Here is a 20,608-nt window from a genome sequence, read left to right on the forward strand (position 1 = left end):
AGTCAGCCTGAGTTACATGGCAAGAGCTGGACCAGCAAAGGCAGCTAACCGGTCTCTCCATAAATGCTGAAAATTCCCAAGTGACTTCCGGCTTCTCAACACAAAAGTCGGAAGCCCTTTAATAGGAAGTTATTAGTCCCCTGAGAGGATCCCAGGGTGTCCCCACACTCAAGAACAGACCCTAAAGTCCTTCCAATGACCTGTAAGAAAGAAGAGTACACTTTCCCTTTTCTTGGGATCTCATACTTCCAGACTAGTCCCCTCTGTGAGGACCGTCCTCCTCTTCCTGTTCCTTAAATAAAGACCTAGAAGTACCTGCTTCCTTGTCTTAGAAACTCCTCCTACCAGCATCCCATATGAAGCTCCTCATTCCATCACCAGTTAGGGAACCTTCATGCGCACATTACCTCAGAAGTCACTTCCTCAAAACAACTCATTGAAATTTCAAACATTCTCAACTCCTTAGCAGCCTTCCCTGTCTCGTTTTTCTCCCCGAGTCAGCCAATACACACTACAGTGATGTATATATATTTTCCTGACTTGCTTCTCAGTGGCCCATGCAAGAGGAACAACAAACAGCTTTAGAACTCATGGAATGCAGCCCAGTGGTTAGTACAGCCTCCAGGGGTGTGCCTGGAAGAGGCAGAGCCCTGAGGACTGAGTCCTGAGGACTTCATGGTGTTGTGTTTTGCTCTGCTTGTTGTCCTTGAGATCCTCGTAATGTGTGGCAATCTAAGGGGGCTTCCAGCCCCTCACTGGGCAGTATCATTGGCACTTAGAATAATAGTGACTGAATTTTTCAACCATGGCTGCTAGAGAAGATAACGATTCAACCACCACCCTTAGAAAGAACTTAAAGATACAGATTGTCAGCAACAACCACCACCCTTAGAAAGAATTTGGAGAAGTAGATTGCTAGTAAAGTTAAGGTAAGATAATTTTGCTAGTGGCTTTAATATAGAAAATCATGGGGAACAATTTAAAGTTCACAAAGGCACACTTTTGATAATTGAGCAAGGGTTTTGGTTTGTTTGGTTTTTGTTTTTGGTTTTTTTTGTTTGTTTTTTTTTTTAAGGTCAGGGAACAAGAACAATGGCAGACTAACTAGAACTAGCTGACATGACATACCTTTCTTGCGGGTGGTCAAGGTGATGACTAGTTTCTTGTATCCATTTTTGCCCTCAGCTTCCTGATATGATTTAGTAAAAAAATTGTTAATGAGTAGATGTGTACCCTGCGGATTAAAAGTAGAAATGACTGGCTGTGTTTTATATAAAAGTTTAGATTTGTGATTCTTTTAAGACTTTTTATAAGATTACATTTTAAGAAACATAATAAGATAATTGATCCTTTCTTTGTAACTACAACTTTGTAGCTTGTCAGTAACTGGCTGAGAAAATTACCTTGCATGCTTACGCTTTGTTAATCTATAACAAGTTGCTTAGTTACAAATGTGTGTGGGTTCTTGGGAATAATTTGGTTTTTCACACATACTACGTAAAACATTTGATCATGTGAGGGTATTGGGGAACATGCTTTTCTAAGTACACTCATAATAACTGTTCACTTAAAGGAAAACAGAACGTAACCACATTGTGATTTTTGTACTGCTTGTCTCTGTCCCCACTTCCCACAGTGCTGCATTAACTAACAGGCAACTACTGCCATGCCCAGCTTTTTACATGGTCCTCATGCTTGTCCATGTGCTCTTACCCATTGAGCCATCTCCTCGAGCCCCAATATTCTCATTCTTAGGTCAGGTGAGGTACACAGGCATAACCTATATTACACTTTATAACTGGATATAGATGTCTGTGTGTGTTTCTTTCATTCCCAATAAACTGACAAAATAATGAGAAAAATGCGAAGTGATCAAAGAATGACAACAAGGAAAGGCAGAGGCCTCTTTCTATAAACAGAAACAAGCACAATAGCTCAGGGAGGCCAGAAGGCAATGGAAAGACTTCAGAAGAAAAGCACAGGGAATGGCTGCAAGGGCAGGGAGTGGTGGGAGGAGAGTGAGCCCTGAAGATTCCAGGCAGGTCAAGAGGAGGGTCAAAGGTATTGGCAAAGGGCAGGACCTTAAAAAGAAGGCTGATCTGTGCAATGATTCTACAGAAAAAGGAGAAAAAGCAGGTTATACAGCATGACAACATGTAGGGGGATGAGGCAGAAGAATTATAAGTTTAAGGACAGCCTAACCTACGTATGGGGACCTGGCCTTGAAGGGAAAAAGAAAAGTGAAAGGGGAAAAAAAGCAAGCTGTAAATCTAAATAAAAACTGGGGGTTTGGAGGAAGTGTGTAAAGACAGGAAGAAAAGTTAAAGAAAGCACACCCAGTGATTCCAATTTCCTTAAAGAATGAGTACGATGAGAAGAGATTGAGGCAAGGGTCCCTTCTACAAAGGGTGACAGTCTGTAAGATCGTAGCCAGATGGATAAAGGACAAATCAAAGGCACAACTGAGATAAGAAACGAACTGCTAGCAGAACCAGCTGCACAGTTGCCTGACTTCTGAAAGGGCAGATTTCACAATGTCTGCTTATTATTTGGCTAGGGGTGTAGCTCTATGTACAAGCACAGGCCTTCGGTTCCATCTTGCCCTGGCTAATTTTTACATCAACTTGACACAGGCTAGAGTCACTCTGGAAACAGAAACCTCAATTGCCCATTATGGCAAGCCTATGGGACATTTTCTTAATTAATGATTGATACGGTTGGGCCCATCCCATAGAGAGTGGTGCCAGCCTTGGGTGGGTGGTCCCGGGTGAGAGAAGAAAGGAGGCTAAGCGGGCCATGATGAGCAAGCCAGTAAGCAGCACCCTCCACGGCATGCTGATGGTCAGTAGGCCAACAGCCGCCTCACTGCATCAGCTCCGGCTTCCAGGTTCCTGTCTTGTTTTAGTTTCTGTCCTGACTTCCCTCAGTGACAGGCTGTGAGGTGGGACTGTAATCTGAAATACACCCTTTCCTCCCCAAGTTTCTTTCGGTCATGGTGTTGTTTATCACAGCACTAGACACACCCCTAGCCACACACAAAAAAATAAATCTCTTCTGCCTTGCTCTTCTGAGTCCACCTTTGCTCTGTTACTTTCTTCAACTTAGGTTAAAAAACAAAGAACAAGGGATTACATATAGGCCGGAGGCACACCCCAACATCACAATCAATCAACCAACCAATCAATCAATCAATCAACCCTAACAGGCATTTTTCAGAATTTCACCTGACAACATTCTTTTCTTGTGTAAACTGTCACTTGGCCAAGAAAACTTCCTTGATAGCTGTGCTGTGATTATCAGTGAGCAGCAACCATGTCACCACAGAGGTCAGCCTTCTGATTCAAACTGAAATGATTGTCAGTCAAGCATTTAAAAATCCATCCGTGGGGCTGCAGAGATGTCTCAAAGGTTAAGAGCTCTGGTTGCTCTTCCGGGTTCGATTCCCAGCACCACAGGGCAGCTCACAACTGTAACTCCAGTTGCAGGGGATCTGACACCCTCTTCTGCACACCAGGCACTAACATGGGGCAGATATATGCGCAGGCAAAAACACTCACAGACGTAAAAATAAAATAAGGCTGTTAAAAAAAATAAAAAAGGAAACAATAAAAAACCAGGATTTGTGGTGTACAACTATAATCTGGGAACTGAAGGACATCGCCTGCTGATTACTGCCCCACAGAGGCGCCTGAAGAAAAACACAATGGGTGAAATAATGCTATCATTCATTCATTGTTCAACAACTGAAGGATGCCTTTACAAACCATAGAAAACAAGGAAGCCCCGTGCGGTGACTCACACCTGTAACTCCAGCACTGGGTAGGAAGACTGTTGAAAGTTTTAGAGCAGCCTGGGCTACAGAGTAAATAGTGGGCCAGCCCGCACTACATAACAAGATTCTCCATCCCAGAAAAAGAACTAAATTATTAACTGTACTCCTCACTCCCTTCAATACAACCGAGACACTGAAGAGAGAACTACAAGCCATGTTGTTATTTGGACTTCCCTGCACTCTGGAGTAGAGGCTGAACAGCCAGTCCTGTACTGAAATTCACACCAAGAAGGATATGTTTTAAATGTTTTAAGTCTGGTCCCCATGTTTAAGCATCTCAGAGTTGCGAAGTTAAGACAAATTTATTAATTTAGTAACATCAGATGGGATGACCAAGTATCGTGAAGTCGCAAAGACCGTGTTTTTTTGAGAAAGCTCTTCAAACCGACCTAGGACCAAATACTACTCATTTTCTCTTACTAACAATGTCCCTTGAGCAAGTTCTTTAACTTCTGACTCAGTTTCCCCACCAACAAGGCCTGGAGGCCTTTTGCAGTTCTAACAGTGCCTGAAGTTAGCACAGATCCTGTGGGCAAGGGCTGGTCATGTGAGAGTCTCTAATTCTAGTGTTTCCACACATCTATAGTGACTGGCTGTCAGGCAGGGTCTTGCACAACTTTGGGTTAGATAATACGCTACAGTGGTTCACAGACATGCAGGGAAATTTTAATTCAGAACATGGCTGCTCTGGCAAGAGATCACATCCAAAGACCTTCTAAGTCTGTGTGATGTGGCTGGAATATAGGCACACCTTTAAGCAAGGAGACAGAAACAAGCATCTCTCTGAGTTGAAGCCAGCCTGGTATAGAGCAAGTTTCAGGTAAAGAAAAGCTTAGGTCCAGGGTGGTGGTACATGCCTATAATCCCAGCACTCAGGAGATAGAAGCATGCCAATCTTTGAGTTCTGTTCAGGCTGTTCAGTTGAGACAGTGAGTTGAGGGGCAGTTTTACCGGGAGAGATTGAAGAGGTTGAAGAGAAAACAAGCTAGGCACAGATGAAGACAGAACCAGCCAGAGAATGAGAAGGAGCTAGAAGATTAGAACATATTGCCAAAGTTAGTATGAGGCCAAGCAGAGCAATTCAGTCAGAGCCTAAGAAGAGCCAGATTGACTCTGTCAGGAGTTTTGAGCCAGACAGCTGAGCTGAACCAGCTAGCCAGAGTTCAGAAAGAGCTAGAGCAGTCAAGTCTCAGAAGCTGAAAGCATTCTAGGCCTAGATTAGAATTTACGGAGACTGGAAGCTTCCAGGATTAGGCCTAGGTTAGCAGACAGGCAGTAAGCCTCTGAGAGGACAATTAAATCAGGTGAATAAAAATTACTTTTACAAGTGGGTCAAGGTGGCATACACCTTTGGTCCCAGCACTTGGGAGGCAGAGGCAGGTGGATCTCTGTGAGTTGGGGACTAGACTGGTCTACAAAGTCCAGGAGAGCTAAGGCTACACAATAAAACCCTGTCTTGAAAAACAAAAACAAAAGCCAAAGTTGCTGTTACACAGGTATGCATTATCAAGGGCACAATGCAAGAAGAGCCAAGTGGAAGAGACATATAGAGCAAGGGGAAAGAAGTAAGTTCCCCGAGGGTCCATGCCTTCTGCAGACAGGACACCCTCACACCCAGAATCTTCACAAGGTTTACTTCCTGGAAGCTCCCCAAAGTTACCACTTAGGGGTTTTATGGAGGTTCCACTTGGTAGGCAGGGTTGATAAAAAGCATGAGTCATTTGTGATTGAAGGGTAATCCAGTCCCTTCACCTCCTCAGAAGCTGGGGGGTGGGGCTGAAAATTCTAACACCCAAACCAAAGGGCTGGTTTCCGTGGTGACCAGACCCAACTCCAAAGCCATCTAAAAGCACACCAAGGTCAGCCTCTTAACAGACCTCTGTGACTCTGAAAGGTTCCTCCTTGTTAACAGTAAAACAGGCTCCTCTCAGGCTCACCGGAGAAATCCCAAGGGTTTAGCTCTGGTCAGGAACCCAGGACAAAGATCAAATATGCATTTCCTATTATCAAGGCTGTGCTGCTTGGACACTGTCTGGCTTCAGCTCAGGGCACGTCCCTGGAATCTTCAACATTTGGATCTCGATTCCAACAGAACTCTTGTCTGATCATTCACTAAAGCAGATTCTTCTCTGTCCTTATCCCCAAGGGGGACCCTGCAGGTGTCCAGGCGGGGAATCGAGCCCAAAAATAAATGAGAATGAAGACCTGGTTCAGACTGACTGTGTCAACCTGCATCAGACTTCAGGGAGTCTAATGCCAGGTAGTTCATTGCCAGTGCATTTAAAACACAGTTTGGGAAAAGGTTTTCTGGCAACAATTTCAATCCAGGTGCACAATAAAGCTTAAGGTGTGACCACATAGAACCTTTTTTTGCAGAGTACATGTGACCATAAGGGTGGGTTCTAATAGCTAAAAGGCCTAGACTTTAGTGTGGACTCTGATGGATAGCAAAGAGCTCAGCAGGCCATAAAGTACATATGAGATCTCCCAAGGATGAGTAATGGTCTATGGAGGGAAGAGTCTGGGATAACCACTCTGAAGAATTTGGGAGGTGGGTGAGTTCTGCTTCCACTGATAGCAAAATGGTCCCCCGTCATTAACAAAATCCTCTCTCAGCTTTCTGGACGGAATGCAGGTATTTGATTTTATCTCCCCCATGAAGGAAACACCAGTGCTTGATTAACATTCCTGGTTCTCTTAGTGCACATCGGCCAGCCCAAGGACCTTTATGACAACACCTACCCCGCCCGTGGTTTGCAATCACCTTCCTGCTTCATTCCATGAGAATGTAATTTCCCTAAGGGAAAGGTCTTAAGTCAAAGCTGAATCCTTAGACCTTAGCATTTCTGAAACAATACTCAAAAAAGCACTTGCTGAACAACAAAGTAACAGAATGAGAAAAGCTAGTAATCGAGGCTGGAACTGGGAATACAGTGGGTAGAATGCTAGGGGCCCAAAGTTGGTCCTCAGCACAAAATTAAAATAGATATCTGTATCAAAGGATTCACGAGCATAAGACCACGATTTGATTTTCAGTACTGCAAAAACAGAATACAGAGACAGAAAGGGACATGGGTTGTGAGACCTGAATAAGAGTGCACACCCAGGAATATAAAATAAAACAATATCTAGCCCAGGGTAGGCTCGGGACTTCAGCTAAAGCCATTATCAGTGTCATTCAGAAGAGGGTGAGGTCAACGAGGGCCAGGGCAGTTAACCAACTGCTTCAACGACAGGGGCAGTCTTGAATTCCATCTGCTTAGATAAAAAGACTTCACACTCTACATCTCCTCCTCCACTCTGACTATCCCTAACCCATGCCTGCTGTCTCCACACTCCTCCACTCTGACCACCCCTAACCCAGGCCTGCTGTCTCCACACCGCTGATCAAGCCAATCAAATGCAGCCTTCACACTGCAAGAAGGACCTACTCACCAACTTCTCTCCGCCCTTCCACTAACACACTCTCCTTTCCTTCTGACACCTGAGTCTACATGAATTTCCGACATGAATACTGACAAGCGACGCTCAGTAAAACTCCTGGATTGACTTCAGAGACATGTACCCAAGAAGCAAGTCACTCGCCATTCCAGCAATCCAGACAGGAAGAAATGTGCCGATATATATATTAAAATCAAATATAGTCCCAGCTGCCTGGCTCGGTGGGTGGAGGTGCCATCTTGAAGCCTGATGACCTTGGATGGAAGGAGAGAAAACCAACTCCTGAAAATTATAGGCTTACCTCTCACACCTCTCCCCCTCCACTTCCCCATACACACCTAAAATAAATAAATGATGCGTTTTTGTTTTGTTTTTTTAGTTCAAGTACCAGTAAGGCACTGGGTGGACACCTGTCTTTAAGCCTGATGACCCAAGTTCAGTCCCCAGGACGCTCATATTGGAAAAAGAGAACTCCAGCAAGAGAGCCCTGACCTCTACAACACACACAAACTTCTAGTGCAAAGGTTAATATCGACTTTGAAATAGGGACAGAAAAGAAGCAACCATCAAGACCACCCACAAGGAAATCATCCACAGACTATAGGGACGCCTACGACAGACACTTTGTGAAACAATCTCCAAAATATAGCTAACTGGAAAAAAAAAAAAGTCGGAGAATATAAAACGTGATTTGAATGAGGTAAGACAAAACATTGTAAAACACAAATACACACACATCGTCAAGAATCCCTCATGTGCCTGGGTCCTGCAAGTTCCACTAAGTATTTGCTGACTGGAGACACACATAAAGAAAAGACCTGGAAAACAGACCTGCTTTTCGTGTTGAATATTTCTGTTCTGTCTGCATCCTTAGGAGACTGCATTAATTAACGAGTTGCATTATTAAAATAAATGCCTTTAAGCTACAGGACTTGGATATAGGCTGTATGAGGAGCCAGGCATTAGCCAGGCGACTAATCCACTCCCAGAGCAACTAGAGTTTTTACACAGAAACACCACGCTCAGAGCCCTTAAATATGAGCCGAAAAGTACTGAGCTACAAATGGTTGAACAGCAGTGGGATCCGTGGCACACTTGATCTAGAGGGCTTTTGCTCCCAAACCACTCCTTGAACTGGGCTCTGGGGGGTACGTGTCCTCAGTCACGACTGCCGGAGGAACGGAGGAGGAAAGCGCTTCAGGCAGGTGCTAAACCCGCGGTCCGGGCTAGGAAACTTACTTTCTGACTGGCCTCTTTGGCTGTGACCTGTCTCTCCTGTTCAGGCATCGTCCCCACAAACGCCAAGTTCTTCCTGGGATCCATCCCGCAGCCCAAAGGTCACCTGGTCGGGGGAGGGAAAAGCCGACTTTACAAGCCAGGGAGAGGAGGCGCGAAGACGAGCATCTGTGGTTCCCGGGGAACGCTCGGCTCTGATGTTCCAGCCCCGGCGCTGCGGACTCGGTGCAGCGAGCTCCGCGGTGAGCTGAGGATGGGATGCAGCCGGGACCACAGCCGCGGGGCGCCCGGTCCTGCCTGCGCAGACCCCTGTCCAACCCGCGCCCCGCTCCCGCAGCCGCCACTTCTCAAAGAGCGGACTCTGCGTCGGAGGATCAGCTCGCCACCCGCCCGGACCTCCCATTGGGTCCCAAACGGCTGCGAGCTCCGCGGTGGGGGCGGGGCGGGCGGCAGCGAAGGGGCTTCCAGACTGCGGGGGGGGGGGAAGGGGCGGGGCGGCTGTCCATCACAGGCCACGCCCCCCGCCCACCACCACAGTGGGGCGGCCCGAGTGGGGGCGGGCCCGTGTGCGCCCCGCCTGTGGGAAGCGGCTATTTGGCAACCCGCAGGAAGGCGTGTGGGCAGGAGGGGGCGTGGCTAGAGGCGTACGCCTCCGCAAGAACCAATAGCATAGAACAACAGCCAAGAGCTTCCGGGCTGCGAGGGGGTGGGGGAGTAAGATGGCGGCGTACGCGGGGAGCTGGTGCTCGTACGCGCTGCTGAGGTGAGGAGCCGGTGGCCTGAGTTCACGGGGCGTCTCCTCCGTGGATGATGTAGTTGGGGCAGCCCAGATAATGTCTGCAGAAGAGCTTTCTTTGCTATGCCTCCGTTTACCGCAGTGGTTTCGCATGCCTCACTGCTGACTGAGCAGCTGTTTCCTTACACCGCTTACTGCTGCTTCTCTGCTTCATAAACCATTTGGTTTATTCTCTGCTTCTTGACCGTCTGGTGATTTTTTTTCCCTGGTTAATGGTTAAATTATGGATGTAGCGTTTTCGTTCTTAAGTTACATATCGTTTCTTGCGTAAAAATTAGGAAATAGAAATAAACAGGAATGCTAACCACATGGTGATTACTACTGTTGTAATAGTTCTATATTTCAAAAGATGTTCCTAACTTATGAAGACCCACCTAAGTTCTTTTAACACCTATGTGTCTTTGTTCAGGTTGAAAATTAGAGCTAGCGTAATAGCGTTCTGAAGGATAGTAGATGCATGCATTCCTTTATGTTTGGTTGGTTGGGGCTTTTTATTTTTATCGTTTTATTAATTAAGTTTGCGTCTCGGTCATAGAACCCTCCCTCCTCTCCTCCCAGTCCCACCCTCTCTTCCTCATCCCTCTCCCCTATTCCTCAGAATAGGGTCCCCTCCCCAGACACCCAGCTCACCTATTCACATGAGGGCTGAGTTCATGTCTTCTTCCCCTGTGGTCTTGTAGGGAAGTCCCATCAGGAAGAAGTGGTCAAAAAGCAGGCAACATAGTCCTTGTCAGAGATATCCCCCATTTCCCTAACTAGTGGGCCCACGTGAAGCCTAAGATGCCTGTTGGACTTACCTAATGCACACAGTCTTGGCAAAGTTTGTACTACATCTTGATTTCTGTACTTTAATATATGAGTGTTCTATCTGCATCTACCTGCAGACCAGAAGAGAGCATCAGATCCCAGTATAGATGGTTGAGCCACTATGTGGTTGCTGGGAACTGAACTCAAGACGTCTGGAAGAACATAACAGTGCTCCTAACCGCTGAGCCATCTCTCCAGCCCTGTGGTGATTGTTAAAAATATGAATAGGCTAGTTTGTTGTAGCACATTTTTTTTCTGCTAAATGGAATGCTGCCAGCTCTGTACCGTACTCATTATAACAGTAACTTTCTGCATTATAATGGTGATTTGATGAGGAATCCATAACTTTGGATTACAGTTACCTTTCTTTAAAGCATTTTCTTTAAATATGGGGAAATATTGGCTAGGAATAAAGTGTTTGCCTAGAATGAATGAGACCCTGAATTCAGTCACCACTACTAGGGGAAAAAAATAATTGGATATTTTGCTATCAGACTTATAAGCTACAGAAATTCTCTCTGATACTAAGATATTAAGCAAATATGTAAAAGTTAACCTCGGTTTGTAGCTTACTTAATAAATAGACAATGGATTGATTTTTACCATTTATTTATTTCAGATTTTTTTATTCACTATTCTTTCCTGGACTAATGATATGTGGAGTTCTGTGTGTATGTTTGGTCATTGGCCTTTGGATAATCAGACGACATCTACAGAGAAAGAAAAAGTCAGTCTCAGCCAGCAATGGAAAGGATCGAATGGTGGTTTCATTTTTCCATCCATACTGCAATGCGGGCGGTGGAGGAGAGAGAGTTCTGTGGTGTGCTTTGAGAGCCCTGCAGATAAAGTAGGTATGCATCTTTCTTAGCCAATCCTCTACGCCGCTGCTTGCTTCCTGAGAGCAGAATGACTTAGGTTCAGGCAGTGTTGCACAGCTGTCATCCCACCTTCTCTAGAGGCTAAAGTCGGAGTTGTAAGCCAGCCTGGATAACATGAGGGCCACCTCTTAAAGGGGGAAAAGGAAAAAAAAAAAGCTGGCTTTTAAAAAGCAGGTAATACTTGCTGGATGGGAAGGCTCATAGTGCTTTGTGCTGTAACCACTAGTAAGTTGCCCTTGCTTAAATAAATAACTCTCCACCTGTGCTCACACAGGCAACCCTCACTAAAAGTCTACACATGAAGGCAGAAGAAAGATTTGCTGGGGAAACGAGGATAAGATGTGGGAGCAAGGGATGTGAGCTACCTGCATGTTATACATACGAGAGGGGCAGGGATAGAGGTGGAGACAGTAACATTGTGAAAAATAACTTATTTTTTGGTTTTATTGAGGAAGGGTATCTCAGCGTAGCCCTGGCTATCCTAGAACTCACTCTGTAGACCAGGCTGGCTTCAAACTCACAGACACCTGCCTGCCTCTGCCTCCCAAGTGCTGGGATTAAAAGTGGGCACCACTATGCCCAGCTGAAAATAATTTTGTTTTTCGAGACAGGGTCTCTCTGGGTAGCGTTGGCTGTTCTGGACTTGCTTTGTAGACCAGGCTGGCCTCGAACTCAGAGGGATCCACCTGTGTCTGCCTTCCAGCTGCTGGAATTACAGGTGTATGGCCATCATCACCCAGCTGAATATAAAATTTTTAAAGTGTATAAAAACACAAAATCTTTATATCAGGTGAAAATGTATTCCCAGATTCCCTTAGAAAAGCAACCCCAAATTATCTTAAATGCCATTGTTTTTTTCTTAGTTGGCTTGCTTTTCAATTAAGAAAGATTTATAATCTTTATTAAAAAAAACAGAACAGCTAAGTATATAGTTTGGGGAGCATTCATGCGTGCACATGTGTTTGTGCATGTAGAGGCCCAGGGTGTCTTGCTCAATTGCTTTCCACTTTTTATTGAGGCAGGATCTCTAGCTGAACATGGACGGACATCAGGATTCCTACCAACCTAGCTAGGCGGCTTGCCCAGAGACCCACTTGTCTCTGCCTTCCAGAGTGCTGGATTACACGTGGCTGTCACCTTTATGTGGGCACAGGGGGTGCAAACCCTGGCACTGGTGTGGCATGTGCTTTCTCCGTCGGCTTGAGCCGTCTCCTTGAGCCGTCTCCTTGGCCCAAGTCTATACTTTTAATTTATAGTAGTGATTGGATATTGTTGTGCGTGATGTTACTTATAATGTGCTTAAGAATTTGTTACAGTAGAATTAGTTAAGTAGCCTTGGAAGTCTGTCTGAAAATTGGGGTCTCAAAAAGTTATATGTGTATAACTGTATTCAAAAATAAGGGAATTAATTTTTTAATGATCTTATGTACTAATTTTTATTTTATGTGTATTAGCACCTGCATGTATGAAAGTGCTCCAGATTCACGCACTGCCCACGGGATCCAGAAGAGGGAGTGGCATCCTTGTGAGCCACTGTGTGGCACTGGGAATTGAACTCAGGTCTTCTGTAAGAGCAGTGAGTACTCTTAGCCACTGAGACATGTCTCCAGAACCAGGAATTAATTTCCTAAAAGTGTGATTAGCTAACTGTCTACAGCCAGTTAAGCTTCGTTATGTAGATTTATATATGGGGGCAATATTGCACATAAGGGGGAAAAAACACTGAGTAATACTTTAAAATTATATATCAGGGCTGGTAGAGTGGCATGGCAGTTAAGAGTGCTTGCTGCTCTTCCAGAGGACCTGAGGTCAGTTCCCAGTACCCAAATGTAATGGTTTATAACTGCCTGTAACTCTAGCCCTAAAGGGTCTTACATCTTCTTCTGGCTTCCTGAGGTACCTCTATGCATGTGACCTCTAGTCGCACAACCACATACAATACACATGAATAAAAATAAATCTTAAAAAAGAATTATGATCATACCTCAAGACTTTAGTGAATCTTAGTTTTTGTTTTATTAATATTTCATTACCACTTTATACAAAGAACCATGTAAAATAAGGGTCCAACCTGTTTGTTTGTTTTCTGTGGTCCTAAAGGTTGAACTCGGCAACTTGCGTATGCTGGGCAAGTGCCCTACAGCTAAACTCATTAAAATAAAAATTTTTTACATTTCCTAAAAAATGAAAACCTCTCATTAATATGTCAAATTTCTGTTGTTATTTCTTCGTTTTAAAACCCATAGTCAAAGGAATGGCATGTATTTAGAAGACATGATAGCCTAGTTTTGTCTCGCTAACTACAACAAAATACTTCAGGCTAGATAGTTTATAAACAAGAGAAATTTATCGCTCCTAGTTCCGGAGATTGGGAAATCACAATCAAGAGCCAGAGACTGTGACATGCCTTGGGATATGTAGATAACTGGTGCTTGCTGTGTCTTCATGTGGTAGGGCGAGCAGACTCCTTTAGTCCTCTTACAAGAGACCACAGAGGAAAGCTTAAGAAGGCCCAATTCTTATTAATCCCATTATGAGTCCCTTTTCTTTTAATGCCACTCTCCTAGAGACTAGATTTCAACCGATAAATTTGCAGGTAACAATCAAAATACTTCAGTACTTGGGGGCCAGAGAAATAGCTTAGAGGTTAAGGGCACTGGCTGCTTTTCCAGAGGTCCTGAGTCCAATTCCCAGCCAGCACAAGGTGGCTCATGACCATCTATAATGAGATCTGGTGCCCTATTCTGGCATGCAGGCATATGTGTAGGTAAAACATACATAATAAATAAAGAAATCCTAGTATATATAGCACATGGTCTCATTTTAAAGATTAAGAGTAAAAACCTCAAGGAAGAATGGAGTCATAGTTTGAATTCAATAAATGAAGAGTGGTAGAAAACACTTGGTATAAAAAATGAGCTTGTTTACAAGTATAAGGGAATTGTGACATTGGGCTTAATTTTAACCTAAGTTAATAACATTTTATTTCAGGTATCCTGAAGCAGTTTATGTTGTGTATACTGGCGACACTGATGTCAGTGGTCAACAGATACTAGAAGGTGCTTTCAGAAGATTTAACATCAAGTTAGTTCGCCCAGTGCAGTTTGTTTTCTTAAGGAAACGCTACCTTGTGGAGGATTCTCGATATCCTCACTTCACATTGCTGGGCCAAAGTCTCGGGTCCATTCTTCTTGGCTGGGAAGCTCTGACCCAGCTTGTCCCTGATGTCTACATCGATTCAATGGGCTATGCCTTCACACTGCCTCTGTTCAAGTATGTGGGAGGTTGCCGCGTCGGAACCTATGTTCATTACCCTACCATCAGCACCGACATGCTCTCTGTTGTGAAGAATCAAAACACGGGGTTCAATAACGCAGCTTTCATTAGCAGAAACACTCTTCTCAGCAAGGCAAAGCTCATCTACTACTATTTATTTGCTTTCATTTATGGCCTTGTTGGTTCTTGCAGTGATGTAGTCATGGTGAATTCCTCATGGACACTAAACCATATCCTCTCCCTGTGGAAAATTGGGCATTGCACTAACATTGTGTATCCACCTTGTGATGTGCAGACATTTCTGGACATCCCCTTACAAGAAAATAAGGGGACCTCGGGACATTTGCTGATTTCCATTGGCCAGTTCAGGCCCGAAAAGAATCATGCTTTGCAGATCAAAGCCTTTGCCAAATTGCTAAATGAAAAGGCAACTGAGTCACGCCCTTCACTTAAACTTGTCCTTATTGGAGGGTGTCGCAACAAAGATGATGAGTTTAGAGTGAACCAGCTGAGAAGACTGTCTGAGAATTTGGGAGTTCAAGAAGCTGTGGAATTTAAAATAAACATTTCATTTGATGAATTGAAGAACTACTTGTCTGAAGCAACAATTGGTCTGCATACCATGTGGAATGAACATTTTGGGATTGGTGAGTTTTTGTTTTGGGGTTTGTTTTTTTTTTAATAAGTTGTTGGATACCTCAAGATGTGCATAAGGTCCTTATCTTTATTACTTTGCTATTGATTTAACAAATGCCATGACCAAGGCAATGTATAAAAGAAAATTGGGAGCTCATTGTTTTGGAGAGATAGATTCCACAGTAGCAGCACAAAGGCATCGTGGCTGAAAACATCCTGATCTGTAAGTTGGAGTCAGAGAGAGGAGCACAGAGCTGCAGCCCTTCAATACAGTTCCTCATGTTATGGTGACCCAACCATAAAGTTATTTTTGTTGCTACTCTGTCACTGTTATTTTGCTATGTTATAAATCATAATGTAAAAAGCTATGTTTTCTGGTGGTCTTAGGAGACCCCTGTGAAAGGGTATTAGACCACTAAAGGGGTTGTGCCCATAGGTTGAGAAGGACCGGTCTACTGGGTCTTTAGCTCACTGGCCAGCCAGTCCAGACTCCAAATCAGAGAGTGACTCCACAGTGAGTGGAGAGCAGCAGAGAAACTGAAGTCAGCTTCTGGCTTCCACAAGCACATTCACAGGCAGACACACACATAAGACCCTTAAAGCTGTTTTATTTTCTGTCATGTTAAATAAGCAAATTTTCAGATGCACAAATCCTTAATCAAATGTTTCGTGGTCTCAGAATTTTTGAAGGCCTATGTTCTTCAAAAGCTTAAAGGTCTCTATGGGTTTTATTTTCTTCTTTCACAGGAGTTGTCGAGTGTATGGCTGCTGGCACAATCATCCTTGCACACGATTCAGGAGGCCCAAAGCTTGACATTGTCATTCCTCATGAAGGACAAATAACTGGATTCCTGGCTGAAAGTGAAGAAGGCTATGCTGAAACCATGGCTCATATTCTTTCTCTGTCTGCAGAAAAGAGACTTCAAATCAGAAGAAATGCTAGAGCATCTGTAAGCAGATTTTCTGACCAGGAGTTTGAAGTAGCATTCCTGTCTTCTATGGAGATGTTACTTACATAATGCCAAATCTGTAACATTCCGGATAGGTTACCCAGCATGAAGCTGGAGGTGGAGATAGTGGAAGAGCATGTGCTTGCTGTTTGCAAGGACCCGAGTTCTATCTCCAGCACCAAAAAGTAAGGGCAATGCTTCATTTGGAATCACTTTCACGTGTAAATATTTCCTAAATTCATTCTTTATTTTGATAAAGGCAATCTGAGCAATATGTACATAGACAAGATAGTACTTAACAAAATGGCTAAACTATCTCTATGGAAAAAGTAATCTCGTAGTTTTTTTTTGTTTTGTTTTGTTTTGTTTTGTTTTCACTTTTTCAAGACAAGGTTTCTCTGTGTAGCCCTGGCTTCTGGCTTTCCTAGAACTCTGTAGACTAGCCTAGCCTTGAACTCATAGAGATCCGCCTGCCTCTGCCTCCCGAGTCCTGGGACTAAAGGCGTGCACCACCACCACCCAGCTTCATGTAGCTTAATGTACAGATTTTACATTAATATTTGGTCTCAAAATCTGAATAGTATAGATCTCAAAGAAAATTACCAATCAGTTTTTATATACTCATGTATCTCTTAATTTTTTAATCTTCCCCTTTCTGTATTTTAATCCTTGAGTGCCCCTGCCTCCACCTTCCAGAATGCTACGATTGTAGGATTGCACCAACAAGTTCAGTGTGTGCGGTGCTGGGGATGGAGCCCAAGGCCTCACACAGCCTGGACAAGCGCTCTACCAACTGAGCCATATCCTGAGCCCCAAATCCTCATTTCAAATCACTTTAGTTTAGAAAGCATAGAAGAAAGCTTCCTGGGTTTTTATTTGTCTTATGATCCTGGAGATACAATGTAGAGCCTCAGAGATTAAGCAAGAGCAGGGACATTTGAATTCCGAGTACCACAGAATACACAGAACCAACCTCACCCAAAGACTGAAAGGGAAGTGCTGAAAGAAACAGGTAGCAGGTAGTCAGCTGGCCCTTTAAAATGTATTCTTACGTTTTTGGGTTAAATTCTGTTGGAGAGGTAGGTTTAAGGTTAGAGATTGAATCTTGAGCCATGCTCATGGTACATGAGTGTTCTAACCATTAAGCTACTTCACCCCAACCCCAGGAACCCTGGGAAACAACAGCATGATAACCCTTTTAGATATAGCTAATAATTTTCTTAAAAGGGAACAGAAGCTTCAAACAGGCGTCTCTACTCCTATACCCAAGGCATCCGTCAAGAGATGAGATGGACTGATTTCTTCGTGGGTGTGTTCAGATATGTTGAAATCAAAACACAAGCAACAGTCTTTCTAATAAGTTGGTTTGTGTGGAAATTGGATTTTATTTAGTGCCCACCACAGTTCATTTGTATGGGTTTCTTATCCCTTACCAACCTCACTGAAGGCTGAAAGGCAGCCTCCATTCGTTGGAAAGAATATCAAGCTAAGTTGCTTTTCTGAAACAGACCGTGTCGCATCATACCGCCCACACAGTGTGAAGGATCAAGAGGTGGAATTCGGGGGGGAAATGCCGGGGTGGTTAGCATCCTGGGCCGAACCTCACCTGACAGTTACAAATATCTGACCTGCTAACACTAAAACTGTGCCTTAACTCTTTTGATTCTCGGGTGTTTCGTCTGAAGTCAGTCTGTTCATGCCTTGGAATTGTAAATGTAAATATAAACATTGCTTTAGGTAGAAGTAACAACCAAGATACAATGATCTGGTAGGGAAATGGGAAAAGTTATGTGTGGGGTGGGGAGACTTTTAGGGAAGGAAGTAAATAAAGGAGGGAGTTGGTAAAATAAAAATAATACCTGAAAAGCCACAGAAATTATTGTATTAACTGTTTACAAAAAAATCAACAATAACAAAAATAATACATGTAAATCTGTGTATAAATGTACATGTGTAGTTTTAATGAACTTTTCTCATCTGGGCTGACAATACTCCTATGAGCTATAGATGAAAATCCTAACATCGGACATGAGAGGCCTCTTTTGAGTTGTTGGCTGTGGCTGTCCAAGTGACCCCTAAACCATACAACCCTTTTGCCCTTGGCTACCCCTAGAAGTGGAAAGTAAGTCCCAGTTGGTGAAGACACCATGTACTTTAGAAATAGGCCAAAAGACCCCGGAGCTAGAACTGACCCAGAAATCATGCACACACACACACACAGACTTGTTGCTCCCTTAGGACTAACTTTCACACAATGAGAAGGTGCCACACAAACTTCCAAAGGAGGGCCCAACCAACAGTCCTACGCTATGCTTCCTACGAGCCACACCAACAACCAGTATGGCAAGATAACCGTAAAGTAGTGGCATGTCCACTTGACAGTAGACAACAGCTTTTTTTCCTATTAATATTTATTTATTTTACATATTGAGCGCTCTATCTGCATATACACCTGCATGCCAGAAGAGGGCATCAGAGCCCAGTATGGGAATTGAACTTAGGACCTCTGGAAGAGCAGGCAGTACTCTTAACCACTGAGCCATCTCTCCAACCAGCACCACCACCCCATTTTTTCCAACAGCTCATAAATTGGGCTTAAGAGCCACTCAACTAGAAGGAGAGCATGGTACTGGAAACCTAGCTAAGTACTCAGTGCTAGTGAATGGCCACTATTTTACTAAAGCAGCATAACTCCTAACAACAACCTGTAAACCTTTGTCTAGACCCTTACTAAAGTATACAGCTCAAGTGTGGCTACAAACTAATGCTAACTTACTCGTTTTCCAAGGACTCTTTCCTAGACCTCTGGAGATCTTACTGTGAGTGAGGCAGGTACGGTCTCTAACACAATATAAAGGTCAGAATGTATTCCTCTGTTGGCTGTTTACCAAGTAATTTAACACTCTAGAAATAATTTCCAAAAGTTTGTTTTGATTTTGTTTTTTTTTTTTTTTTACAAAACTAACAACCAGTAGTAAAGGTTTTCTGTACTCTCACATCATAGATGTGTTTACAACTAAGTAGTTTCTTGGTTTCTTAGCTAGTAGCTGGGAATCAGTATAAATTTTACTCAGCCTCTGTTCTGAAAGTGTGGGGGCTGAGGATGTAACTCTGTAGCTGGCTGTAATAGGTGTGAGGCACAGTGGAGCAACAAGTGATTTTGTGTGTACACAGAGGACTGGAAAGATAGTATTTGCCATTCTCTACAGACATAGTTCCTTTTAATTAATTGAATTATCCATACAGTTTGTCTGACATTTGTGTTAGGGCACATTACTCCTTGCTGTCTCCTCTAGCTCATTGCTTGGTTTTGATTTTGGTTGTTTTGTTTTGATTCCCAGTTACACTGGGTTGTTGATTGACTACACTAGGAAAGCAGCAACACATAATCCCTGGTGTGATACACCAACAGAGCTTGTGTTGGAGACAATTCAGTTTGCAAACGTTGCGGAGGCTGAAGATGGATGGAACCTTACACGTTCTCTATTTTATTTTCAACTTTACAGACCAAAAAAAAAATTTTTTTTTTTTTAAAAAAACTATATAGATTTCTTCATTGTTACAAAGCTATTTAATGACAGAATCAGGATTATGGCCTGGTGTTCTGACTGACAGCCCACTCTGTTATTTTATGGCCAGTCTTTGAGGTAAGATTTGGCTATAGCCCATACGGCCTACCAATCCACAATATAAAAGGACTAAAGATTATAGAAATGGAAATGAACAACATAAATAGAGGATATGGTAAAGAAACAATTCTCAATTTCTTAAAAACACTTTTACACTAGCTTTTTGAAATTATTTTTATGAATCAAAATCATAAAATATTATTTATATGTATATTCTTTTCCAGTGTTCCTAACAAAGTATTACAGATGTTTATTTTTCTTTTACTAGATTTCAGGTATTATGCACAATGTCAAGGCTTACTGTTTCCAGGAAACTTCAGGAAAATTCTGGGTGGCTGCTGAGTCCTCTACAATTGTGATTTTTTTTCCCCCAGTGGTCCAAGCATTGTGTTTTGAGCCCACAGCAGTGGGAATTCACATTCCTATTTTCAGTGACACTGCAGCTGTGAAGTGTATGTTACATAGTCTTTATATGATATTTTTATATCTAATTGTGATGTAGAGCTACTGATACAAAATCCACTGTATCTAAATCTGACCAGTGAGTTCTTTAGTTCAATTAAAATATTCACATTATTTTTCCACTTTTCTCCCCTCCTGCCCTCCTACCTCTGGAATTTATGGTCTCTTTTGCTTTAATAATTATTGCTAAATCTGTATGCAAATAAATATATAAATGCACCCTGCTGGGTCTGTTTGGTGTTACTTGTATGTTTCTGTTTTTTTTGTTGTTGTTGTTTTGCTTTGTTTTTGAGTGTATTTGTTTTTAGGGATAAACACTTGGTATGGATAACCAATTAGGGGGCTCATCCTGGGGAGAACTAATTCTCTTAGCAATCATTAATTCCCTGTAGCTGTTCATCTAGAGCTTGAGCCATGTAAGATTTCCCCATCCTTGAGTTCTTTATATATTCTGGATATTAGCCCTCACATATAGGGTTGGTGAAGATCCTTTCCCAGTCTGTTATTTTGTTCTGATGGCAGTGTCCTTTGCTTTACAGAAGCCTTTCAGTTTCATGAGGTCCCGTATATTGATTGTTTATCTTAGAGCCTGTGTTTTTGGTGTTCTCTTCAGGAAGTTGTCTCCTGTGCCAATGAGTTCAAGGCTTTTCCCAACTTTTTCTTCT

The 20,608-nt window shown here is 43.2% G+C and overlaps 2 protein-coding genes across 3 annotated transcripts in view; one reads left to right on the top strand and one right to left on the bottom strand.

The window, feature by feature from the left end:
• Atp7b (ATPase copper transporting beta) overlaps positions 1-8,652 on the bottom strand; it is a 62,452-nt gene extending 53,800 nt beyond the window's left edge. The window contains exon 1 of the mRNA XM_021661093.2: positions 8,513-8,652. Within this exon, the coding sequence (XP_021516768.2) occupies positions 8,513-8,596 (84 nt within the window). The 5' untranslated portion in view covers positions 8,597-8,652. The remainder of the gene's footprint in view (positions 1-8,512) is intronic.
• Alg11 (ALG11 alpha-1,2-mannosyltransferase) lies at positions 8,629-20,167 on the top strand. Of its 2 annotated transcripts, none has more exons than XM_060381448.1 (4): positions 8,629-8,751; positions 10,732-10,959; positions 13,982-14,913; positions 15,650-20,167. In XM_060381448.1, exons 2-4 carry the CDS (start codon positions 10,763-10,765, stop codon positions 15,919-15,921), a joined length of 1,401 nt encoding a protein of 466 aa, XP_060237431.1. In that variant the 5' UTR covers positions 8,629-8,751; positions 10,732-10,762; the 3' UTR covers positions 15,922-20,167. The 2 variants fall into 2 exon arrangements, with proteins under 2 accessions (XP_060237431.1, XP_021516773.1); XM_021661098.2 differs by lacking the exon at positions 8,629-8,751 and adding an exon at positions 9,184-9,272.
• The last annotated feature ends 441 nt before the right edge of the window (positions 20,168-20,608 follow it).

The sequence above is a fragment of the Meriones unguiculatus genome, chromosome 4, assembly GCF_030254825.1.
Source record: "Meriones unguiculatus strain TT.TT164.6M chromosome 4, Bangor_MerUng_6.1, whole genome shotgun sequence".
Taxonomy (NCBI): domain Eukaryota; kingdom Metazoa; phylum Chordata; class Mammalia; order Rodentia; family Muridae; genus Meriones; species Meriones unguiculatus.

Coding starts and splice junctions, on each gene's coding strand:
- Alg11 (XM_021661098.2), top strand. CDS start 9,229: ATGGCGGCGTACGCGGGGAGCTGGTGCTCGTACGCGCTGCTGAG. Junction 9,273..10,731: donor TGCTCGTACGCGCTGCTGAG/GTGAGGAGCCGG, acceptor TATTTATTTCAG/ATTTTTTTATTCACTATTCT. Junction 10,960..13,981: donor TTGAGAGCCCTGCAGATAAA/GTAGGTATGCAT, acceptor ATTTTATTTCAG/GTATCCTGAAGCAGTTTATG.